The 26,715-nt window shown below is 42.9% G+C and overlaps 1 protein-coding gene across 2 annotated transcripts in view; it reads right to left on the minus strand.

The window, feature by feature from the left end:
* spi1b (Spi-1 proto-oncogene b) overlaps window positions 1-26,715 on the minus strand; it is a 61,107-nt gene that overhangs the window by 16,631 nt on the left and 17,761 nt on the right. For both annotated transcript variants that reach the window (XM_068045896.1, XM_068045895.1), the window contains one exon: window positions 16,398-16,636. In XM_068045896.1, coding sequence (XP_067901997.1) covers window positions 16,398-16,636 — 239 coding nt within the window. The remainder of the gene's footprint in view (window positions 1-16,397; window positions 16,637-26,715) is intronic.

Below are 26,715 nucleotides of genomic sequence, written 5' to 3' on the forward strand. Positions count from 1 at the left end.
CATATTTATACTTCATGCTAGTTTACATTCATATTCTATTCTCTCTTTATCAATTTCTTGGTCCTCCTTTGCTGGATTCTAAAATTCTCCCAATCCTCTGTCTTGCAACTTTTTTTTGGCAACTTTATAAGCCTTTGATCTAATACCATCTTTAACTTCCTTCATTAGCCACAGCTGACTCGCTTTCCCTATTAGGTTGTCCTTTTAATGTATTTTTCCAATCCACCACGGCCAACTTGCTCTCATACCTTCAGAATTGCCCTTATTTAGATTTAAGACCTTAATTTCAGATTGAAATACATCTTTTTCAAACTTAATGGAAAATTCTATCAAACTGTGGTCACTTTTCCCTAAAGATTCCTTTGCCACCAGATTATTAATTAACTCTTTCTCACTGCATAATACTATATCCAAAATAACCTGTTCCCCATCTGGTTCCTCAACATATTGCTCTAGCAAACCATCTCAGACGTATTCCGGGAATTCTTCTTCCACAGCATTAGTGCTCATTAGATATACCCAGTTTATATGTAGGTTGACGTCACCCATGATTACTGCATTGCCCTTGCTACATGCACTTCTAATTTCCTAATTCATATCATGCCCTACATTACCACTACTGTTTGGTGCCCTGTAAACCACTCTTACCAATAATTGTTGCCCCTTGCTGTTTCTTAGCTCCACCCAAACAGATTCTACATCCTGTTCTACCGATCACAAGACCACAAGTAGACCATATGGCCCATCAGGCCTGCTCCACCATTCAATACCATCATGGCTGATCTTGGACTTCAGTTCTACTTTCCTGCCTTCTCCCCATGTCCGTTGATTCTCTGCAAGACCAAAAATCTATACAAGAACCTCTTTCACTAATGCACTGATCCCATCCCTTATTATCAGCACTATACCACCTCCTTTTCCTTTTTGCCCGTACTTCCTAAATGTCGAATATCCTTTAATATTCAGTTCCCAGCCTTGGTCATCCTGCAGCCACATCTCCATAATGGCAATTAAATCATACCCGTTTACTTCTACTTGCACCATCAACTCATCTACCTTGTTGTGAATGCTGGGAACATTCAGACAGAGTGCCTTTAATTCTGCCTTGTTAACACTATTCTGTATTTTAACCCTGATTGGTTCTAGCAGTTGTTGCTGCTGCTTTCCACTTTCATTCACAGCTTTCCTACTTCTCATAACCAGCTTTGTTTTTCTCCTATCTGAATTCCCTCGCAGCTTCCCAAACCCATGACAAGCTAGTTTAAACCCTCCCCAACAGCACTAGCAAATCTCCCTGCAAGGATATTAGTCTCAGTCCTGTTAAGGTGTAACCTGTTCATCTTGTCCATCCACCTGCCCCAGAATTGGTCCCAATGCCCCAGGAATCTAAAGCCCTCCCTCCTACACTATTTTTCCAGTCACGTGTTCATTAGCTCAATCTTCCTATTTCTATACTCACTAGCATGTGGTCCTGAAATTACTGCTTTAGATGTCCTGCTTTTCAATCTCCTTCCTAGCTCCTTAAATTCTGCTTTCAAGACCTTGTCCTTCTTTCTACTTATGTCATTGGTGCCAATGTGGACCACAACTTCTGGCTGTTCACCCTCCCCCCAAAAAATGTCCGAAAGCCATTCCATGACATCCTTCACCCTGGCACCAGGGAGGAAACATATCATCCTGGAGTCATGTCTGCAGGTGCAGAAGCGCCTATCTGTGCCCCTCACTATTGTTAAAGCAAAATACTGTGACTGCTGGAAATACTCTGCAGGTCAGGCAGGAGCTGTACAGAGAGAAACAGAGTTAAAATTTAATGTCTGTGATCTTCCATCAGAGCTGGCCAAGAAACTAATACCACACTTAGAGGGTGAAATGGCCTGTATGGGGACTCGGACAGACCCAGCAGAGGTAGCGGGACAGTGGTCTACAGTAGGGAGGGAGTTGCCCTGGGAGTCCTCAACATCGACTCCGGACCCCATGAAGTCTCATGGCATCCGGTCAAACATAGACAAGGTAATCTCCTACTAATTATCACCTACCACCCTCCCTCAGCTGATGAGTCAGTACTCCTCCATGTTGAACACCATTTGGAGGAAGCACTGAGTGTCACAAGGGCACAAAATGTACTCTGGGTTGGGGAATTCAATGTCCATCACCAAGAGTGACTCAGTCGGACCACTACTGACCAAGCTGGCCAAGTACTAAAGGACATAGCTGCTAGACTGGGTCTGGCAGGTGGTGGGGGAACCAACACGAGGGAAAAACAAACTTGACCTTGTCCTCACCAATCTGCCTGCCGCAGATACTTCTGTCCATGACTGTATTGGTAGAAGTGACCACCGCACAGTGCTTGTGGAGACGAAGTCCCGCCTTCACATTGAGGATACCCTCCATTGTGTTGTGTGGCACTATCACCGTGTTAAATGGGATAGATTTCGAACAGATCTAGCAATGCAAAACTGGGCATCCATGAGGCACTGTGGGCCATCAGCAGCAGCAGAATTGTACTCAACCACAATCTGTAACCTTACGGCCCGGCATATCCCCCACTCTACCATTACCATCAAGCCAGGAGACCAATCCTGGTTCAATGAAGAGTGCAGGAGGGCATGCCAGGAGGCAGCACCAGGCATACCTCAAAATGAGGTGTCAACCTGGTGAAGCTACAACCCAGGACTACTTGCATGCCAAACTGCGTAAGCAGCAAGCGATAGACAGAGCTAAGCGATCCCATAACCAACGGATCAGATCTAAGCTCTGCAGTCCTGCCACATCCATCCGTGAATGGTGGTGGACAATTAAACAACTAACTGGAGGAGGTGGCTCCACAAATATCCCCATCCTCAATGATGGGGGAGCCCAGCACATTAGTGCGAAAGATAAGGCTGAAGCATTTGCAACAATCTTCAGCCAGAAGTACTGAGTTGATGATCCATCTCGGCCTCCTCCCGAAGTCCCCAGCATCACAGATGCCAGACTTCAGCCAATTCGATTCACTCTGCGTGATATCAAGAAACGACTGAAGGCACTGGATACTGCAAAGGCTATGGGTCCTGACAATATTCCGGCAATAGTACTGAAGACCTGTGCTCCAGAACTTGCCGCACCCCTAGCCAAGCTGTTCCAGTACAGCTACAACACTGGCATCTACCCTGCAATGTGGAAAATTGCCCAGGTATGTCCTGTACACAAAAAGCAGGACAAGTTCAACCCGGCCAATTACCATCCCCATCAGCCTACTCTCAATCATCAGTAAAGTGAAGGAAGGTATCATCAACAGTGCCATCAAGCGGCACTTGCTTAGCAATAACCTGCTCAGTGATGCTCAGTTTGGGTTCTGCCAGGGCCACTCAGCTCCTGACCTCATTACAGCCTTGGTTCAAACATGGACAAAAGAGCTGAACTCAAGAGGTGAAGTGAGAGTGACTGCCCTTGACATCAAGACAGCATTTGACCGAGTATGGCATCAAGGAGCCTGAGCAAAACTGAGGTCAATGGGAATCAGGGGGAAAACCCTCTGCTGGTTAGAGTCATACGTAGCTCAAAGGGAGATGACTGTGGTTGTTGGAGGTCAGTCATTTGAGCTCCAGGACATCACTGCAGGAGTTCATCAGGGTAGTGTCCTCGGCCCAAACATCTTCAGCTGCTTCATCAATGACCTTCCTTCAATCAGAAGATCAGAAGTGGGGATGTTCGCTGATGATTGCACAATGTTCAGCACCATTTGCAACTCCTTAAATACTGTAGCAGTCCATGTAGAAATGCAGCAAGACCTGTGCAATATCCAGGCTTGGGCTAATAAATAGCAAGTAACATTTGCGCCACACAAGTGCCAGGCAATGACCATCTCCGACAAGAGAGAATCTAACCATCTCCACTTGATATTCAATGGCATTACCATCACTGAAACCCCCACTATCAACATCCTAGGGGCTACCATTGACTAGAAACTGAACTGGAGTAGTCATATAAATACCGTGGCTACAAGAGCAGGTCAGAGGCTAGGAATCCTGAGGCGAGTAACTCACTTCCTGACTCCCCAAAGCCTGTCCACCATCTACAAGGCACAAGTCAGGAGTGTGATGGAATACTCTCCACTTGCCTGGATGGGTGCAGCTCCAACAACACTCACGAAGCTCGACACCATCCAGGACAAAGCAGTCTGCTTGATTGGCACCCCATCTACAAACATTCACTCCCTTCACCACAGCGGCAGCAGTGTGTACCATCTACAAGATGCACTGCAGCAACGCACCAAGGCTCCTTCGACAGCACCTTCCAAACCCGCGACCTCTACCAACTCGAAGGACAAGAGCAGCAGATGCATGGGAACACGGGGATGGAGCAGGGGAGTGGGAGTGATTGGACAGCTCCACGGAGAGTCGACATGGAGTCCATAGGCTGAATTGCCTCTTTCTCTGCCGTATATAACTATGAGGCACGACGTGACATTAGAGATGACCTCATGTTAGATGTGAGCTTCTATTAAAGGTAACTTCATGTTCGAGGCATTCTCATATCAGATACAACTTTATATTTGAATTGAGCACATATTACAGGGAAGCTCGACAAAACACATGAGGGAAACAGGAATAGAAGGATATGTTTGCATTATGGTCAGCATGGACGCGGTGGGCCGAAGGGCCTGTTTCTATGACTTATGACTCTATGACTCTATGTTGATAGGGTCAGATGAAGAAGAGTGGGTGAAGGCTTCTAAGGAGAATGGGCTTGTTGGGCCGAATGGCCTGTTTCTGTGCTGGAAATACAATGTAATGCTATTTATCATTAAAGAAGACCTCAAAGTCGATGTGGCTTCATATTCAACATAACCTCGTATTAAATGTGGCCTCATGTTAAAGACATGATGTCTTTTAACAGATGTGGCCACATATTAGACATGACCTCACATCAGGCATGAACTCATATCATACATGACACCATATTAAAGCCATTCTCATACTGCAGGTGACCTCACATTAGAGGTGACCTCATTTTTGATGTGTCCTCACATTACAGGTGAGATGATGGTCGAGATGTTCTCATATTAGACGTGTTGTCACATTAGACATTACCCCAGATTAGAGCTGGCCACATATTAGTGGTGATCTTATCATTGATGTGACCCCATATTAAAGGTGACCTCACAATAGACATGAGTCCATATTAGACATGACCTCATCTTAAAGGTGACCTCATATCAGACATTTTTTCTATCGTTCATGGATGTGGGCATTGCTGGCCAGGCCAGCATTTATTGCCCATCCCTAATTGCCCTTGAAAAGGTGGTGGTGAGCCATCTTCTTGAACCACCGCAGTCCATGTGGTGTAGGTACACCCACAGTGACAGTCAAGGAATGGCGATATACTTCAAAGTCAGGAAGGTGTGTGACTTGAAGGGGAACGTGCAGGTGGCAGTGTTCTCGTGTGTCTGCTGCCCTTGTCCTTCTAGGAGGTAGAAACCATAGGTTTGGAAGGTGTTGTTGAAGGAGCCATGGTGAGTTGCTGCAGTGCATCTTGAAATGGTACGCATTGTTGCCACTGTGCATCAGTGGTGGAAGGAGTGAATGCTGAAGGTGGGGGATGAGGTGCCAATCAAGTGGGCTGCTTTATCCTGGATGGTGTCGAGCTTCTTGAGTGTTGTTGGAGCTGCACCCATCCTGGCAAGTGGAGACTATTCCATCACAGTCCTGATTTGTGCCTTGTAGTTGGTGGACGGGCTTTGGTGAGTCAGGAGGTGAGTTACTCACCACAGGATTCCCAGCCTTTGACCTGTTGTTGTAGCCACAGTACTTATGTGGCTGGTCCAGTTCAATTTCTGGTCACTGTTAATCCCCAGGATATTGATGCAGGGGGGGATTCAGCGATCGTAATGCCGTTTGATGTTAGGGAGAGATGGTTAGATTCTCTCTTGTTTGTGATGGTCATTGCCAGGCACTTGTGTGGCATGAATGCTACTTGCCACTTATCTGCCCAAGCCTGGATATTGTCCAGGTCTTGCTGCATGCGAGCACGACTGCTTCAGTATCTGAGGAGTCACGAATGGTGCTGAACATTGTGCAATCATCAGCGAACATCCCCACTTCTGACCTCATGTTGGAAGGAAGGTCATTGATGAAGCAGCTGAAGATGGTTGGGCCTAGGACACTACCCTGAGGAACTCTTGCAGTGATGTCCTGCAGAAAGAAGATTGGCCTCTAACAACCACAACCATCTTCCTTTGCGCTAGGTATGACTCCAACCAGTGGAGAGTTTTCCCCCTGATTCCCATTGACTTCAGTTTTACTGGGACTCCAGTCAAATGCTGCCTTGACGTCAAGGGCAGTCACTCTTAGCTCATCGCTGGAATTTACCTCTTTTTCCCATGTTTGGACCAAGGCTGTAATGAGGTCTGGAGCTGAGTGGCCCTGGCAGAACCCAAACTGAGCATCAATGATCAGGTTATTGTTGTGCAAGTGCCACTTGATAGCAATGTCAACAGCACCTTCCATCACTTTACTGATGATCAAGAGTAGACTGATGGGGCAGTAATTGGCTGGATTGGATTTGTCCTGCTTTTTGTGGACAGGACATTGTTGGGTAGATGCCAGTGTTGTTACTGTACTGGAACAGATTGGCTAGGGGTGCAGCTAGTCCTGGAGCACAAGTCTTCAGTTAGAATATTGTCAGGGCTCAGAGACTTTGCTGCATCCAGTGCCTTCAGCCATTGCTTGATACCATGTGAAGTGAATGGGATTGGCTGAAGATTGACACCTGCAACGCTGGGGACATCAGGAGGAGGCCAAGATGAATCATTCACTCGGTACTTCTGGCTGAAGATGGCTGCAAGCACTTCAGCCTTGTCTTTTGTACTGATGTGTTGGGCCCTCCGGTCATTGAGGATGGGGCTGATTTTGGAGCCTCCTCCTCTGGTTAGTTGTTTAATTGTCCACATTTCATGACTGCATCTTAAATGTTCTTTTCTTTTTCTTTTCTTTCTTTTGGGCCTCCTTATCTCGAGAGACAATGGATACGCGCCTGGAGGTGGTCAGTGGTTTGTGAAGCAGCGCCTGGAGTGGCTATAAAAGCCAATTCTGGAGTAACAGGCTCTTCCACAGGTGCTGCAGAGAAATTTGTTTGTCGGGGCTGTTGCACAGTTGGCTCTCCCCTTGCGCCTCTGTCTTTTTTCCTGCCAACTACTAAGTCTCTTCGACTCGCCACAATTTAGCCCTTTCTTTATGGCTGCCCGCCAGCTCTGGCGAATGCTGGCAACTGACTCCCACGACTTGTGATCAATGTCACACGATTTCATGTCGCGTTTGCAGACGTCTTTATAACGGAGACATGGACGGCCGGTGGGTCTGATACCAGTGGCGAGCTCGCTGTACAATGTGTCTTTGGGGATCCTGCCATCTTCAATGCGGCTCACATGGCCAAGCCATCTCAAGCGCCGCTGACTCAGTAGTGTGTATAAGCTGGGGGTGTTGGCCGCTTCAAGGACTTCTGTGTTGGAGATATAGTCCTGCCACCTGATGCCAAGTATTCTCCGAAGGCAGCGAAGATGGAATGAATTGAGACGTCGCTCTTGGCTGGCATACGTTGTCCAGGCCTCGCTGCATCTTAAATGTAATGTGGCATTAAAGGAAGCCTCATCACAGATGTGGCTTCATTTTTGAGATGATCCCATAATGGACATTACCTTATATTAGCAGTGCTCTTATATTAGAGATGAGTTCATAGTTGACATGACCACATGTTAGAGGAGACCTCATATTAGACATGACCTTAAATTAGACATCGGCCCATATTAAAGGTGCCCTTTTAATAAAGGCATCTCATATTGGATGTGATGTCATAGTTGACATGGCCTCATAGGTGACCTCATACCAATTGTGACCTCATCTCAGATATGACTGTAATGTTAGAGGTGACCTCATACTAGACATTATCCGATATTTGAACTGACTTCATATTATATAGAAACCGATAATAGAGGTGAGCTGATCTTAGATGTGACATTATTTGAGAGGTGTTCTCATATTAGATGCAATAAAGCAAACTCCAGCCTGTGTATTGTCCATTGTAATTCACTCCAGCCTGTGTATTGTCCAATAGATCACACTCCAGCCTGTGTATAGTCCATTATAACACATTTCAGCCTGTGTATTGTCCATTATGACATAGTCCAGCCTGTGTGCCATCCATTGTAACACACTCCAGCCTGTATATTTTCCACTGTAACATGCTCCAGGCTGTGTATTGTCCATTATAACACACCACAGTCTGTGCATTCTCCTCTATAACACACCCCAGCCTGTGTATTGTCCATTATAACACACCACAGTCTGTGCATTCTCCTCTATAACACACCCCAGCCTGTGTATTGTCCATTATAACACACCCCAGTCTGTGCATTCTTCTCTATAACACACCCCAGCCTGTGTATTGCCCATTATAACACACCCCAGTCTGTGCATTGCCCTCTATAACACACCCCAGCCTGTGTATTGTCCTCTATAACACACCCCAGCCTGTGTATTGCCCATTATAACACAATCCAGTCTATGTATTGTCAATTAAAATATACACCTGCCTCTATAGTGTCCAATCTTTCACACTCCAGCCCGTGTATTGTCTATTATAACACACTCCAGCCTGTGTATTATCCATTATAACATATTTCAGCGTGTGTATTGTATATTATAACACACTACAGTCTGTGTATTGTCCATTCTAAGACGCTCCAGCCTTTGTATCATCGATTGTAACACATTCCAGCCTCTGTATTGTCTATTATAACACACTCCAGCCTGTGTATTGTCCATTATAATGCATACCAGTCTGCGTATTGTCCATTATAACACACTCCAGCCTGTGTATTGTACATTATAACATATTCCTGCCTGCGCAATGTCCATTATAACACACTGCAGCTTGTTTACTGTCCATTGTAACTCACTTCAGTCTGTGTATTCTCCATTATAACACACTCCAGCCTGTGTATTCTCCATTATAGCACATTCCAGCCTGTGTATTCTCCATTATAACACACTTCAGCCTGTGCATTGTCCATTGTAGCACACTCCAGTCTGTGTATTCTCCATTATAACACACTCCAGCCTGTGTATTCTCCATTATAGCACATTCCAGCCTGTGTATTCTCCATTATAACACACTCCAGCCTGTGTATTGTCCATTATAACACACTCCAGCCTGTGTATTGTTTATTATAGCACACTCCTGCCTGTGTATTGTACATTATAAGACACTCCAGCCTGTGTATCATCCATTGTAACACATTCCAGCCTCTATATTGTCCATTGTAACACTCCAGCCATTGCATTGTTCAATATAACATACTCCAATCTGTGTATCATCCAATATAACACACTGCAGCCTATGTATTGTCCATTATAACACAATTCAGCCAGTTTTTTGTTCATTACAACATACCCCAGCCTGTGCCCTAACCATTATAACACACTGCAACCTGTGTATTGTCCATTATAACAAACTCCAGCCTGTGTAATGTTCTTTGTAACATACTCCAGCCTGTGCACTAACCATTATAACACACTCTAGCCTGTATATTGTCCATTATAACACACTCCTGCCTGTGTATTGTCCATTATAACACACTCCAGCCTGTGTATTGTCCATTATACCACACTCCAGCCTGTGTATTGTCCATTATAACACACTCCAGCCTGTGTATTGTCCATTATACCACACTCCAGCCTGTGTATTGTCCATTATACCACACTCCAGCCTGTGTATTGTCCATTATACCACACTCCAGCCTGTGTATTGTCCATTATACCACACTCCAACCTGTGTATTGTCCATTATAACAAACTCCAGCCTGTGTAATGTTCTTTGTAACATACTCCAGCCTGTGCACTAACCATTATAACACACTCTAGCCTGTATATTGTCCATTATAACACACTCCTGCCTGTGTATTGTCCATTATAACACACTCCTGCCTGTGTATTGTCCATTATAACACACTCCAGCCTGTGTATTGTCCATTATACCACACTCCAGCCTGTGTATTGTCCATTATACCACACTCCAGCCTGTGTATTGTCCATTATAACACACTCCAGCCTGTGTATTGTCCATTATACCACACTCCAGCCTGTGTATTGTCCATTATACCACACTCCAGCCTGTGTATTGTCCATTATAACACACTCCAGCCTGTGTATTGTCCATTATACCACACTCCAGCCTGTGTATTGTCCATTATACCACACTCCAGCCTGTGTATTGTCCATTATACCACACTCCAACCTGTGTATTGTCCATTATAACAAACTCCAGCCTGTGTAATGTTCTTTGTAACATACTCCAGCCTGTGCACTAACCATTATAACACACTCTAGCCTGTATATTGTCCATTATAACACACTCCTGCCTGTGTATTGTCCATTATAACACACTCCAGCCTGTGTATTGTCCATTATACCACACTCCAGCCTGTGTATTGTCCATTATACCACACTCCAGCCTGTGTATTGTCCATTATACCACACTCCAGCCTGTGTATTCTCCATTATAACACATTCCAGCCTCTGTATTGTGCATTGCAACACATTCCAGCCAGTGTATTGTCAATTATAATGCAATTCAGCCTGTTTTTTGTTCATTAAAACATACCCCAGCCTGTGCCCTAACTGTTACAACACACTGCAACCTGTGTATTGTCCATTATAACAAACTCCAGCCTGTGTACTGTTCTTTGTAACATACTCCAGCCTGTGCACTAACCATGATAACACACTCTAGCTTGTGTATTGTCCATTATCACAAATTCCGGCTTGTGTATTGTTCATTACAACACACTCCAGCCTCTGCATTGTACTCTATAACACACTCCAGCCTGTGTATTGTCCATTATAACACACTCCAGCTTGTGTATTGTCCATTGTAACAAACTCCAGCCTGTGTATTGTCCATTATAACACACTCCAGCCTGTGTATTGTCAGTTGTAACATAATCCAGCCTGTGTATTATCCATTATAACACACTCCAGCCTGTTTATTTCCTATTGTAACAGTTGTATAAAGCCTTGGTGAGACCACACCTGGAGTATTAAGTACAGTTTGGCCTGTGTACATGAATTTGTGAAAGTGAAGTCATGTTTCACAAAACCGTTGGAGTTTTTGAGGATGTTACTTGTAGCAGAGATAAAGGAGTACCAGGGATGTAGTGTCTTAGGATTTTCAGAAGGTTTTTGATAAGGTCGCACACAGGTTAGTAAACATAATTCGAGCACATCGGATTCGGGGTATACTGTAATGGACTGAAAATTGGTTAACAGACAGAAAGCGGAGTATAGGAATAAATGGGTCATTCTCAGGATGTCAGGCTGTTACTAGTGCAGTACCACAAGGATCAAGGCCACAGATGTTTACCAACTATATAAATGATTTGGATATGGGGCCAATTGTAATATTTCCAAATTTGCGGATGGCACAAAACTAGGTGAGAATGTAAGTTGTGAGGAGGATGCAAGGAGGCTTCAAGGGAATTTGGACAAGCTAAGTGAATGGGTAAGAAGATGGCAGATGGAATAAGTGTGAAGTGATCCACTTTGGTAAAAAATACAGAGAGGCAGAGTATTTCTTAAATGATGAGAGGTTGGGAAGTGTTGATGTCCTGGGTGTCCTTGTTCATGAGCCACTAAAAGCTAGTATGCAGGTGCAGCAAGCAATTAAGAAGGTAAATGGTATGTTGGCCTTCATTGCAAGGGGATTTGTGTACAGGAGTAAAGATGTATTGCTTCAATTGTATAAAGCCTTGGTGAGACCGCACCTGCAGTATTGTGTACAGTTTGGTCTCCTTACCTAAGGAAAGATATACTTGCCAGAGAGGGAATACAACGATGGTCCCTGGGATGGCGGGATTGTCTTATGAGGAGAGGTTGAGGAAACCGGGCTTGTATTCTCTAGGGTTTCAAAGAATGAGAAGTGATCTCGTTGAAACTTACAAAATTCTTACAGGTCATGACAGGGTGGATATGAATAGCATGTTTCCTCCGGCTGGTGAGTCTAGAACAAGGGGACATAGTCTCAGAATAAGGGACAGGCAAGTTACGACTGAGATGAGGAGGAATTTCTTTATTAATCTGTGGAATTCTCTACCCCAGATGGCGGTGGAAGCTCAATCATTGAGCATGCTCAAGACAGAAATTGATAAAATTCTGAATACTAATGACATCTTGGGATATAGGGATGGTGGAGAAAAATGGCGTAGAGGTAGATGATCAGCCATGATCTGTTTGAATGGCAGAGGAGGCTTGATGGGCCGAATGGCCTACACCAGCTCCTAATTCCTATGATCTTATGCGAGTTCAGGGAAAGGGCAGCCTATATATTAGCCAGTATGTAAAATACACCAGCATATATTTTAACTTCTGTGGGACACACTTTAGCTTGTGGATTATCCGATGCATAAGATACACTGGCTTGTAAATGATCCTGTGCACGACATCTGTCAGCCTGTATAATATCCTGTTTGTAACTAGCTCCAGCTTTTTGTAATCCTGTGTGTAACACCCTTCAGCCTGCATAATATCCAATGTGTAACACACTCTATATTCTAAAATTATCCTGCATGTAACACGTGCCAGCCTGTATGTTATATTGTCTGTAATGTCACTCAGTATCCATGGTGTACTCACTTATGGCCTCAATACCAATGGTGTACTCACCTACCAGCTGCTGACACTATATCCCAATGAAAGATCATCATTATAATTGTCTGGCCGTACTGGGAGACATCAGACTGTGCACTGAGAGCACTCAGCACAGACCCATCACTTAGGCTGATATGACTGGTGCAGGGAGAGCAGTGCAGCAGAGAATCCAGTGACAGTGTAATAAAGCAGAGGCTTTTGACAAAGATGATTATGTTGTATGTTTTTTGGTATACTTCCATCTTAAAATGCTGAGTTAGTCTAGCTTAGAGAGATTCCTTAGTCTGGAGTAATTAGAACATTAACCTTTATTACATTATAACTATGTACAACTTCACACCAGTCTGTGTGACTCCTCTAAAGCCATGCTGCATCTATCTTCAAGTCTCTCTCACATGTGATCTCTTACATCATCATGGTAGGAGGTATTCTTTACACTCTCTCAACATGAACCCTTCCAGACCCTTATACTACATCTTCCCAAGTCTATATCCAAATATATGTATTTATATACTACAGCATCTTCCCCTGAGTCTCTGACTTCATAGACTGAATCTGTCAGGAGGCGTCACAACTGTCCCTGATCGTGTTGTCGTCAGATGTGGAAGATTGGTAGTGAATGGACAGCCTTCATTGAGGTTTGTAGTATCTGGCGTTTTCAGAATTTCAGGTTCAACCTCTGATTCGTCCAAATGTATGGGCGTCTTTGATGAATAGGAATAAGATTCCTTCTCCTTCTTCTTACAGTACCTTCCGAAGTTTTTACTAAATAAGATTGCTGTTGATTCTCCTCTCTCTGTACAATTACTCCTTCTCTGCTTTGGTCTCGTAGCCACATCGTTTGTCACTTCGGAAGGTTCCTGGTATGGTAGCCCTTGTTATAATTATAGGCTTGTTTCTTCCAGTAAGATTTTTCTCTGTCTTGAACTCTCTGGTAATCATGGATTTGTAGCCCTGCAAGTAATTTCTTGGGTAGGATGGGAAGTTGTGTTCTAAGCTTCCTTTCTATTAGCAGATGGGATGGTGCTAATCTGCATAACAATGAAGTCGTTCTGTAGTTCAGGAGCGCTGTTTGAAATCTTGTTTCTTCTTTAACAGTGCTTTAATAGTTCGGACTCCTTGCTCAGCTTCTCCATTAGATTGTGGATACCCAGGGGAACTTGTTCGATGTACAAATCCATAGTTTTCTGCAAAGTGCGTGAAGTAATCATTTGCAAATTGTGTTCCATTATTGGACACTATCTGATCAGGTATACCATGTGCTGTGAAGAATTCTTGTAACACTGCTTCAGTTGTTGTTGTGTAAATACACATAACCTCCATCCACCTAGAAAAGTAATCGACTACAATCAGATAGGATTTTCCATTAAAGATGAACAGATCCATCGCTGGATTTTCGCATAGTCTGGTTGGGAATTGGATCAAAATAAGAGGTTCTCTCTGATCCTGTCTGTCAACTGCACATATGTGGCAATTTGAAATCATTTCTTCTATATCTTTCAATATTTTGACCATCACACAGATGCCTGAGCACATGCTCCACATTTAGTTCTGCCCATATGATACTGGTGTATTTTCTTCAAGGTTTCTACCTCGAGTGACTCTGGAATCTCTCATCATATACCATCAAATCATCCACTATGGTAAAGTGTCTTTTGTGTTCTAAGAAGAATCAAAAGCTTTTAAAACTTAATCGAATTTGGCAGATGTCTCATTAATGCCTTGTCTTGCAATAACATCATCTGCTGTATCCCCAATAGAATACAACAGTGTGTTAACTGCTCTGCTTGAGACTGGCTATCTAATTTGGATGCAATTCTATATCTCAGAAATCCTTTTTTTGCTGGAGTGACCAATTTTGAGTTTGATTTGGTCCTTCCATGTGTCCGAACTTCTTTGGTAATGTGAATTTAAGCTCTGTACATTCAATTTGTTTTACTTTCACTTTTGGGTTTTTCCCTCCAGTGTTGGAAGTTACTGGTGCTTTTTCAGCTCTGGGCTGATTCCCACTATGGCCAATGTCTCTGCCTTTGGAATCTCGCTTCTAGACTAAGGATATTTCTCCTTGTATTAAACTCAGTTTTATAGCATTACTGCTATACTCCTTTAACTCCCTCCTCTAAGAGAATCGAGAATTTTCAGCCTTGTTGTTTGTTTTTTCTCGCTCACTCCGGTCACCATGTGTAATGGCCCCGACCGCGGATCAGCCCTCGCTGAGGACCTCCCCAATGCTTCCTGCCTAATGCCTGCTGCCTAGTTAGGGACAAATCTATTACTCTCTTTCAGGGTTGCTCACCTGATCCTCAATTATTGCTTGGTTCTCCGACTTGAGCCTTCGATTGGTGGACCGGATTTCTACCGCTGATTCCCTGATTCTCCATGTCTGTAGCTCTGGAGCTTTCCACAGCCTCTTCTCGGGTTCTGCAGTTTTGACGCTTTTTTCCAGGTCAGCTCTCTTCTAAATTTCTTCAAAGTTTTCTTCTGGGTGTAGCATGGTAAGAACAGCCATTGTTTCCGATTTCACTGCTGATCACCATATCGTATGCTTGTCTGGTATGCTGCCACCTTAGTTAGTATAGCTTAGAGAGATTCCTTAGTCTGAAGTAATTAGAACATTAACCTTTATTACATTATAACTATGTACAGCTTCGCACCAGTCTGTGTGTCTCTAAAGCCATGCTGCATCTATCTTCAAGTCTCATTCACATGTGATCTCTTACATCATCATGGTAGGAGGTATTCTTTACACTCTCTCAACATGAACCCTTTCAGACCCTTATACTACAGATCAGATGGAGTGTCCTACATTGGGAACAGCCCCAACAAGGTACCCACACAAAGAGATACCTGAATGGTTATCCCACACTCTGACTGTGATTGGGGAGGGTACTCATTTGGGCAGAAAAAGCTGGTGGGATTGAAAGTATCAGTTCACATGCGGAAAACACAGAGTGAGTCTGTAGTGACCCGCTGGACCAAATCAAGGGCACAATCATACCCTTAGAGCTGGTATTGGTGAACTTTGCAGATACGCTAAGTGTATTGAGGGAGGTGTGTAACATATTTAGGATTGAGTGTATGTGAGTGTTCTAAGTATATTGGGGGTAGGTGAGAAACACCTTTAAGATTGAGTGGAGGTGAGTACACTAAGTGTATTGGGGGTAGGTGAGTAGCTAAGGATTTAGGGTAGGTGAGTTACACTCTTAAGTATTGAGGTTAAATGAGTAACACTGAGTATTGAGGGTAGGTAAGTATACTATGAGTACTGAGGGTAGCTGAGTAAAACTATGAGCATTGAGGTTATGTCAATACATTCTGATTATTGAAGGTATATGAGTAACAGTATCTGTCTAGTGGATAGGTTCCTACACTATTAGTTTTGATGGTACCTGTTGTAAGAAAAATGGAAAATGCTTGAAATACTCAGCATGTTAGACAGCATGTATGAGAGGAGAAACAGAGTTTTCATTTCAGGTTGAGAACCTTTCGTTGGAACTGGAATAATTTAAGGATGTTACAGGTTTTAAGCAAGTACAGAGGTGGGGAAAAGGAGGATGCAGGAAAAGAACACAAGGGTTGCAGGTACAAGGCCGCATGAGATGACAATGGGACAAGAAAAGAAACAACAGATGGATGTAGAGCAGAATCATCACCAACAGCTGCCATTTGAAAAAAAAAGATGAAGATGTTGCACTCAATTTTGAGTATGTGACCTACCTGGGGTATAGTGAAGCTGGTGGTTGCTGAAGGCTGCGTTTTGTTGTAATGCACCGATGTGCTGATGGGGATGCTGGTCGCTGGCAAGGACTCCAGCCCGTGCAACTGTTCGAGCTCCATGTGGCGGTACAGTTGCTGCAGCTGTGGTGGTTGAACACTCTGTAACTCGGTGAAGTGATGGTCGACAAATGGTTCAAAGTCTCCATGGATGTGGTTGCTGGTGTAATCCCAGCAATGGTCTGCAGACGGGACCAGGGAAAAGAGAGGGGCACTGATTAAATAATGAGAGAGAGATGGGGGAACAGAGAGATAGAGGGAGGCAGATAGGGCGAAAAAGAGAAGGAAGGGAGAGAGAGTGGGTAGAGATGACAGAGAGAGAGACAGAGAGGGTCAAAGATAGGGAACAGAGAGAGAGACAGATAAAGAGAGATACAGGTACAGAAGGAGGAGGCAGAGAGATACAGAGATGGGGAGAGAGAGTGAAAGAGACAGAAAGAGACCAAGAGAGTAGGAAGAGAGAGGGAGAGATGGGATGGTAGAGTGAGATGGGGGGTGGGGGGTGGTGGTTGGTGGTGGTTGTGGGTGAGCAGAGAGAGAGAGAGAAAGACAGAGAAAAAAGAGACGTCAAATTAGAGACTGGTGGCCTTTCCAGTCCTGTATTCTTGTCCTGTCCTGCATTAGAAACTTAAAACGATTTAACACACCGAAGGAGGCCATTCCGCCCATCGTGAAAAAATTACCCCTCAATTCCCCTCTAATCCTTCGACCAATGGCTTTAAATATATGCTCCTAGATTTTAACTTCTCTGCTCATGGAAATAAGTCCTTCCTATCCACTCAGCCCTCTTAATTTTATACACCTCAATTAAATCTCACTTCAACCACCACTGTTCCAAAGAAAACAACCCTGCCCTGTATATTTATTCTGTATTGTCATCCTGTCCTGTATTGTTTTTCGTCCCTGTCTCTATTGTTGTCCTGTCCAGGAATTTTCTCTCGTCCTGTATTGTTGTCCTGTCCAGTTGTGTATTGTTGCCCTGTCCTGTATTGTTGTCCTGTTCTGTATTGTTGTCCTGTTCTGTATTGTTGTCCTGTCTTGTATTGTCATCCTGTCCTGTATTGTTTTTCATCCCTGTCTCTATTGTTGTCCTGTCTAGCAATTTTCTCTCGTCCTGTATTGTTGTCCTGTTCTGTATTGTTGTCCTGTTCTGTATTGTTGTCCTGTCCTGTATTGTTTTCCTGTCCTGTATTGTTGTCCTGTTCTGTATTGTTGTCCTGTCCTGTATTGTTTTCCTGTCCTGTATTGTTGTCCTGTTCTGTATTGTTGTCCTGTTCTGTATTGTTGTCCTGTCCTGTATTGTTTTCCTGTCCTGTATTGTTGTCCTGTTCTGTATTGTTGTCCTGTTCTGTATTGTTGTTCAGTCCAATCCTGTATTGTTGTCCTGTTCTGTATTCTTGTCCTGTCCTGTATTGTTGTTCTGTCCAATCCTGTATTGTTGTCATATTCTGTATTGTTGTCCTGTTCTGTATTGTTGTTCTGTCCTGTATTGTTGTCCTGTTCTGAATTCTTGTCCTGTGCAATCCTGTATTGTTGTCCTGTCCTGTATTTTAGACCTGTCCTGTATTGTTGTTCTGTCCAATCCTGTATTCTTGTCCTGTTCTGTATTGTTGTCCTGTTCTGTAGTTTTATCCAGTACTGTATTGCTTTCCTGTCCTGTATTATTGTCCTGTTCTGTATTGTTGTCCAGTCCTGTAATATTTTCCTGTCCTGTATTGTTTTCCTGTCCTGTATTGTTGTCCTGTCCTGTATTGTTCTCCTGTCCTGTATTGTTGTCCTGTTCTGTATTGTTGTCCTGTCCTGTATTGTTTTCCTGTCCTGTATTGTTTTCCTGTTCTGTATTGTTGTCCTGTCCTGTATTGTTTTCCTGACCTGTATTGTTGTACTGTTCTGTATTGTTGTCCTGTTCTGTATTGTTGTCCTGTCCTGTATTGTTTTCCTGTCCTGTATTGTTGTCCTGTCCTGTATTGTTCTCCTGTCCTGTATTGTTGTCCTGTTCTGTATTGTTGTCTTGTCTTGTATTGTTTTCCTGTTCTGTATTGTTGTCCTGTCCTGTATTGTTTTCCTGTCCTGTATTGTTGTACTGTTCTGTATTGTTGTCCTGTTCTGTATTGTTGTCCTGTCCTGTATTGTTGTCCTGTTCTGTATTGTTGTCCAGTCCTGTAATGTATTCCTGTCCTGTATTGTTGTCTTGTCCTGTATTATTGTCCTGTTCTGTATTGTTGTCCAGTCCAGTATTGGTTTCCTGTCCTGTATTGTTTTCCTGTCCTGTATTGTTGTCCTGTCCTGTATTGTTGTCCAGTCATGTATTGTTGTCTTGTCCTGTATTATTGTCCTGTTCTGTATTGTTGTCCAGTCCAGTAGTGTTTCCTGTCCTGTATTGTTTTCCTGTCCTGTATTGTTTTCCTGTCCTGTATTGTTGTCCTGTCCTGTATTGTTGTCTTGTCCTGTATTATTGTCCTGTTCTGTATTGTTGACCAGTCCAGTTTTGTTTCCTGCCCTGTATTGTTTTCCTGTCCTGTATTGTTGTCCTGTTATGTATTGTTGTCCAGTCCTGTAATGTTTTCCTGTCCTGTATTGTTGTCTTGTCCTGTATTATTGTCCTGTTCTGTATTGTTGTCCAGTCCAGTATTGGTTTCCTGTCCTGTATTGTTTTCCTGTCCTGTATTGTTGTGCTGTCCTGTATTGTTGTCCAGTCCTGTATTGTTGTCTTGTCCTGTATTATTGTCCTGTTCTGTATTGTTGTCCAGTCCTGTAATGTTTTCCTGTCCTGTATTGTTGTCTTGTCCTGTATTATTGTCCTGTTCTGTATTGTTGTCCAGTCCAGTATTGTTGTCTTGTCCTGTATTATTGTCCTGTTCTGTATTGTTGTCCTGTCCTGTATTGCTTTCCTGTCCTGTATTGTTTTCCTGTCCTGTATTGTTTTCCTGTCCTGTATTGTTGTCCAATCCTGTATTGTTGTCTTGTCCTGTATTATTGTCCTGTTCTGTATTGTTGTCCTGTCCTGTATTGCTTTCCTGTCCTGTATTGTTTTCCTGTCCTGTATTGTTGTCCTGTTCTGTATTCTTGTCCTGTTCTGTACTGTTGTCCTGTTCTGTATTGTTGTCCAGTCCTGTAATGTTTTCCTGTCCTGTATTGTTTTCCTGTCCTGTATTGCTTTCCTGTCCTGTACTGTTGTCCTGTTCTGTATTGTTGTCCAGGCCTGTAATGTTTTCCTGTCCTGTATTGCTTTCCTGTCCTGTATTGTTTTCCTGTCCTGTATTGTTGTCCTGTACTGTTTTCTTGTCCTGTTCTGTATTGTTGTCCAGTACTGTAATGTTTTCCTGTCCTGTATTGTTGTCTTGTCCTGTATTATTGTCCTGTTCTGTATTGTTGTCCAGTCCTGTAATGTTTTCCTGCCCTGTATTGTTTTCCTGTCCTGTATTGTTTTCCTGTTCTGTATTGTTGTCCTGTTCTGTATTCTTGTCCTGTTCTGTATTGTTGTCCAGTCCTGTATTGCTTTCCTGTCCTGAACTGTTGTCCTGTTCTGTATTGTTGTCCAGTCCTGTAATGTTTTCCTGTCCTGTATTGTTTTCCTGTCCTGTATTGTTGCCCAGTCCTGTATTGCTTTCCTGTCCTGTACTGTTGTCCTGTTCTGTATTGTTGTCCAGTCCTGTATTGTTTTCCTGTCCTGTATTGTTTTCCTGTCCTGTATTGTTGTCCTGTCCTGTATTGTTGTCCAGTCCTGTATTGTTGTCTTGTCCTGTATTATTGTCCTGTTCTGTATTGTTGTCCAGTCCTGTAATGTTTTCCTGTCCTGTATTGTTGTCTTGTCCTGTATTATTGTCCTGTTCTGTATTGTTGTCCAGTCCAGTATTGTTTCCTGTCCTGTATTGTTTTCCTGTCCTGTATTGTTTTCCTGTCCTGTATTGTTGTCCAGTCCTGTATTGTTGTCTTGTCCTGTATTATTGTGCTGTTCTGTATTGTTGTCCTGTCCTGTATTGCTTTCCTGTCCTGTATTGTTTTCCTGTCCTGTATTGTGTTCCTGTCCTGTATTGTTGTCCTGTTCTGTATTCTTGTCCTGTTCTGTACTGTTGTCCTGTTCTGTATTGTTGTCCAGTCCTGTAATGTTTTCCTGTCCTGTATTGTTTTCCTGTCTTGTATTGCTTTCCTGTCCTGTACTGTTGTCCTGTTCTGTATTGTTGTCCAGGCCTGTAATGTTTTCCTGTCCTGTATTGTTTTCCTGTCCTGTATTGTTTTCCTGTTCTGTATTGTTGCCCAGTCCTGTATTGCTTTCCTGTCCTGTTGTCCTGTTCTGTATTATTGTCCAGTCCTGTATTGTTTTCCTGTCCTGTATTGTTGTCCTGTTCTGTAGTTTTATCCAGTACTGTATTGCTTTCCTGTCCTGTACTGTTGTCCTGTTCTGTATTGTTGTCCAGTCCTGTATTGTTTTCCTGTCCTGTATTGTTTTCCTGTCCTGTATTGCTTTCCTGTCCTGTACTGTTGTCCTGTTCTGTACTGTTGTCCAGTCCTGTAATGTTTCCCTGCCCTGTATTGTTTTCCTGTCCTGTATTGTTTTCCTGTCCTGTATTGTTGTCCTGTTCTGTATTGTTGTCCTGTCCCGTATTGTTGTCCTGTTCTGTAATTTTATCCAGTACTGTATTGATGTCCTGTTCTGTATTGTTGTCTTGTCTTGTATTGTTGCCTTATCCTGTACTGTTATCCAATCCTGTATTGCTTTCCTGTCCTGTATTGTTGTCCAGTCCTGTATTGCTTTCCTGTCCTGTATTGTTTTCCTGTCCTGCATTGTTGTCCTGTTCTGTATTGTTGTCCAGTCCTGTATTGCTTTCCTGTCCTGTACTGTTGTCCTGTCCTGTACTGTTGTCCAGTCCTGTAATGTTTTCCTGTCCTGCATTGTTGTCCTGTTCTGTATTGTTGTCCTGTCCCGTATTGTTGTCCTGTTCTGTAGTTTTATCCAGTACTGTATTGATGTCCTGTTCTGTATTGTTGTCTTGTCTTGTATTGTTGCCTTATCCTGTACTGTTATCCAATCCTGTATTGCTTTCCTGTCCTGTATTGTTGTCCAGTCCTGTATTGCTTTCCTGTCCTGTATTGTTGTCCTGTTCTGTATTGTTGTCCTGTTCTGTAGTTTTATCCTGTCCTGTATTGTTGTCCTGTTCTGTATTGTGGTCCAGTCCTGTATTGCTTTCCTGTCCTGTATTGTTGCCCAGTCCTGTATTGCTTTCCTGTCCTGTACTGTTGTCCTGTTCTGTATTGTTGTCCAGTCCTGTGTTGTTTTCCTGTCCTGTATTGCTTTCCTGTCCTGTATTGTTTTCCTGTCCTGTATTGTTGTCCTGTTCTGTTTTCTTGTCCTGTTCTGTATTGTTGCCCAGTCCTGTAATGTTTTCCTGTCCTGTATTGTTGTCTTGTCCTGTATTATTGTCCTGTTCTGTATTGTTGTCCAGTCCTGTAATGTTTTCCTGTCCTGTATTGTTTTCCTGTCCTGTATTGTTTTCCTGTTCTGTATTGTTGTCCTGTTATGTATTCTTGTCCTGTTCTGTATTGTTGTCCAGTCCTGTATTGCTTTCCTGTCCTGTACTGTTGTCCTGTTCTGTATTGTTGTCCAGTCCTGTAATGTTTTCCTGTCCTGTTTTGTTTTCCTGTCCTGTATTGTTTTCCTGTCCTGTATTGTTGCCCAGTCCTGTATTGCTTTCCTGTCCTGTACTGTTGTCCTGTTCTGTATTGTTGTCCAGTCCTGTATTGTTTTCCTGTTCTGTATTGTTTTCCTGTCCTGTATTGTTTTCCTGTCCTGTATTGTTGTCCTGTTCTGTATTGTTGTCCTGTTCTGTATTGTTGTCCATTCCTGTATTGCTTTCCTGTCCTGTACTGTTGTCCTGTTCTGTATTGTTGTCCAGTCCTGTATTGTTTTCCTGTCCTGTATTGTTGTCCTGTTCTGTATTCGTGTCCTGTTCTGTATTGTTGTCCAGTCCTGTATTGCTTTCCTGTCCTGTACTGTTGTCCTGTTCTGTATTGTGGTCCAGTCCTGTAATGTTTTCCTGTCCTGTATTGTTTTCCTGTCCTGTATTGTTGTCCAGTCCTGTAATGTTTTCCTGTCCTGTACTGTTTTCCTGTCCTGCATTGTTGTCCTGTTCTGTATTGTTGTCCTGTCCCGTATTGTTGTCCTGTTCTGTAGCTTTATCCAGTACTGTATTGATGTCCTGTCCTTTATTGTTGTCCTGTCTTGTATTGTTGTCTTATCCTGTACTGTTATCCAGTCCTGTATTGTTGTCCTGTTCTGTATTGTTGTCCTGTTCTGTATTGTTGTCCTGTTCTGTAGCTTTATCCAGTACTGTATTGATGTCCTGTCCTTTATTGTTGTCCTGTCTTGTATTGTTGTCTTATCCTGTACTGTTATCCAGTCCTGTATTGCTTTCCTGTCCTGTATTGTTGTCCTGTTCTGTATTGTTGTCCTGTTCTGTATTGTTGTCCTGTTCTGTAGCTTTATCCAGTACTGTATTGATGTCCTGTCCTTTATTGTTGTCCTGTCTTGTATTGTTGTCTTATCCTGTACTGTTATCCAGTCCTGTATTGCTTTCCTGTCCTGTATTGTTGTCCTGTTCTGTATTGTTGTCCTGTTCTGTAGTTTTATCCTGTCCTGTATTGTTGTCCTGTTCTGTATTCCTTTCCTGTTCTGTAGTTTTATCCTGTTCTGTATTGTTGTCCTGTCCTGTATTGTTGTCCTGTTCTGTATTGTGGTCCAGTCCTGTATTGTTTTCCTGTCCTGTATTGTTGTCCTGTTCTGTATTGTTGTCCTGTTCTGTAGTTTTATCCAGTCCTGTATTGTTGTCCTGTTCTGTATTGCTGTCCTGTGCTGTCTTGTTGTCCTGTCCAATCCTGGACTGTTGTCCTGTCCTGTATTGTTGTTCTGTTCAATCCTGTATCGTTGTCCTGTTCTGTATTCTTGTCCTGTTCTGTATTCTTGTCCTGTCCTGTATTCTTGTCCTGTTCTGTATTCTTGTCCTGTCCTGTATTCTTGTCCTGTGCAATTCTGTATTGTTGTCCTGTTCTGTATTCTTGTCCTGTTCTGTATTCTTGTCCTGTGCAATTCTGTATTGTTGTCCTGTTCTGTATTCTTGTCCTGTCCTGTATTGTTGTTCTGTCCAATCCTGTATTGTTGTCCTGTTCTGTATTCTTGTCCTGTCCTGTATTCTTGTCCTGTCCTGTATTGTTGTTCTGTTCAATCCTGTATTGTTGTCCTGTTCTGTATTCTTGTCCTGTCCTGTATTGTTGTTCTGTCCAATCCTGTATTGTTGTCCTGTTCTGTATTGTTGTCCTGTCCTGTATTGTTGTTCTGTCCAATCCTGTATTGTTGTCCTGTCCTGTATTCTTGTCCTGTTCTGTACTGTTGTCCTGTTCTGTATTGTTGTCCAGTCCTGTAATGTTTTCCTGTCCTGTATTGCTGTCCTGTTCTGTATTGTTGTCCTGTTCTGTATTGTTGTCCTGTCCCGTATTGTTGTCCTGTTCTGTAGTTTTATCCAGTACTGTATTGATGTCCTGTCCTGTATTGTTGTCCTGTCTTGTATTGTTGTCTTATCCTGTACTGTTATCCAGTCCTGTATTGTTGTCCTGTCCTGTATTGTTGTCCAGTCCTGTATTGCTTTCCTGTCCTGTATTGTTGTCCTGTTCTGTATTGTTGTCCTGTTCTGTAGTTTTATCCTGTCCTGTATTGTTGTCCTGTCCTGTATTGTTGTCCTGTCCTGTATTGTTGTCCTGTTCTGTATTGTTGTCCTGTTCTGTAGTTTTATCCTGTTCTGTATTATTGTCCTGTCCTGTATTGTGATCCTGTTCTGTATTGTGGTCCAGTCCTGTATTGCTTTCCTGTCCTGTATTGTTGTCCTGTTCTGTATTGTTGTCCTGTTCTGTATTGTTTTCTTGTTCTGTATTGTTGTCCTGATCTGTATTGTTGTCCTGTTCTGTCATACTGTCCAATCCTGTATTGTTGTCCTGTTCTGTATTGCTTTCCTGTGCTGCATTGTTGTCCTGTCCAATCCTGTACTGTTGTCCTGTCCTGTAATGTTGTTCTGTTCAATCCTGTATTGTTGTCCTGTTCTGTATTGTTGTCCTGTTCTGTATTGTTGTCCTGTCCTGTATTCTTGTCCTGTTCTGTATTCTTGTCCTGTGCAATCCTGTATTGTTGTCCTGTTCTGTATTCTTGTCCTGTCCTGTATTCTTGTCCTGTTCTGTATTCTTATCCTGTGCAATTCTGTATTGTTGTCCTGTTCTGTATTGTTGTCCTGTCCTGTATTCTTGTCCTGTCCTGTATTCTTGTCCTGTTCTGTATTCTTGTCCTGTGCAATCCTGTATTGTTGTCCTGTTCTGTATTCTTGTCCTGTCCTGTATTCTTGTCCTGTTCTGTATTCTTATCCTGTGCAATTCTGTATTGTTGTCCTGTTCTGTATTGTTGTCCTGTCCTGTATTCTTGTCCTGTTCTGTATTCTTGTCCTGTCCTGTATTGTTGTCCTGTTCTGTCTGCTTGTCCTGTCCTGTATTGTTGTTCTGTCCAATCCTGTATTGTTGTCCTGTTCTGTATTCTTGTCCTGTTCTGTATTGTTGTTCTGTCCAATCCTGTAATGTTGTCCTGTTCTGTATTGTTGTTCTGTCCAATCCTGTATGGTTGTCCTGTCCTGTATTGTTGTCCTGTCCTGTATTCTTGTCCTGTCTTGTATTGTTGTTCTGTCCTGTATTGTTGTCCAGTCCTGTAATGTTTTCCTGTTCTGTATTGTTGTCCTGTTTTGTATTGTTGTCTTGTCCTGTATTATTGTCCTGTCCTGTATTGTTGTCCTGTTCTGTATTGTTGTCCTGTCCTGTATTGTTTTCCAGTCCTGTATTGTTGTCCTGTCCTGTATTGTTGTCCAGTCCTGTATTGTTGTCTTGTCCTGTATTATTGTCCTGTCCTGTATTGTTGTCCTGTTCTGTATTGTTGTCCTGTCCTGTATTGTTTTCCAGTCCTGTATTGTTGTCCTGTCCTGTATTGTTGTCCAGTCCTGTATTGTTGTCTTGTCCTGTATTATTGTCCTGTCCTGTATTGTTGTCCTGTTCTGTATTGTTGTCCAATCCTGTATTGTTGTCCTGTTCTGTATGCTTGTCCTGTCCTGTATTGTTGTTCTGTCCAATCCTGTATTGTTGTCCTGTCCTGTATTGTTGTCCTGTTCTGTATTGTTGTCCAATCCTGTATTGTTGTCCTGTCCTGTATTGTTGTCCTGTCCTGTATTGTTGTTCTGTCCAATCCTGTATTGTTGTCCTGTCCTGTATTGTTGTTCTGTCCAATCCTGTATTGTTGTCCTGTCCTGTATTGTTGTTCTGTCCAATCCTGTATTGTTGTTCTGTCCAATCCTGTATTGTTGTCCTGTCCTGTATTGTTGTCCTGTCCTGTATTGTTGTTCTGTCCAATCCTGTATTGTTGTCCTGTCCTGTATTGTTGTTCTGTCCAATCCTGTATTGTTGTTCTGTCCAATCCTGTATTGTTGTCCTGTCCTGTATTGTTGTCCTGTCCTGTATTGTTGTTCTGTCCAATCCTGTATTCTTGTCCTGTTCTGGATTGTTGTCCTGTTCTGTATTGCTGTCCAGTCCTGTAATGTTTTCCTGTTCTGTATTGTTGTCTTGTCCTGTATTGTTGTCCTCTTCTGTATTGTTGTCCTGTCCTGTATTGTTTTCCAATCCTGTATTATTGTCCTGTCCTGTATTGTTGTCCTGTCCTGTATTGTTGTTCTGTCCAATCCTGTATTGTTGTCCTGTCCTGTATTGTTGTTCTGTCCAATCCTGTATTGTTGTCCTGTCCTGTATTGTTGTTCTGTCCAATCCTGTATTGTTGTTCTGTCCAATCCTGTATTGTTGTCCTGTCCTGTATTGTTGTTCTGTCCAATCCTGTATTCTTGTCCTGTTCTGTATTGTTGTCCTGTTCTGTATTGCTGTCCAGTCCTGTAATGTTTTCCTGTTCTGTATTGTTGTCTTGTCCTGTATTGTTTTCCAATCCTGTATTGTTGTCCTCTTCTGTATTGTTGTCCTGTCCTGTATTGTTTTCCAATCCTGTATTATTGTCCTGTTCTGTATGGTTGTCCTGTCCTGTAATTTTTTCCTGTCCTGTATTGTTTTCCTGTGCTGTACTGTTGTCCTGTTCTGTATTGCTTTCCTGTCCTGTACTGTTGTCCTGTTCTGTATTGTCCTGTTCTGTATTCTTGTCCTGTCCTGTATTGTTGTCTTGTCCTGTATTATTGTCCTGTTC

The sequence above is a fragment of the Heterodontus francisci genome, chromosome 14, assembly GCF_036365525.1.
Source record: "Heterodontus francisci isolate sHetFra1 chromosome 14, sHetFra1.hap1, whole genome shotgun sequence".
NCBI classification, from domain to species: Eukaryota; Metazoa; Chordata; class Chondrichthyes; order Heterodontiformes; family Heterodontidae; genus Heterodontus; species Heterodontus francisci.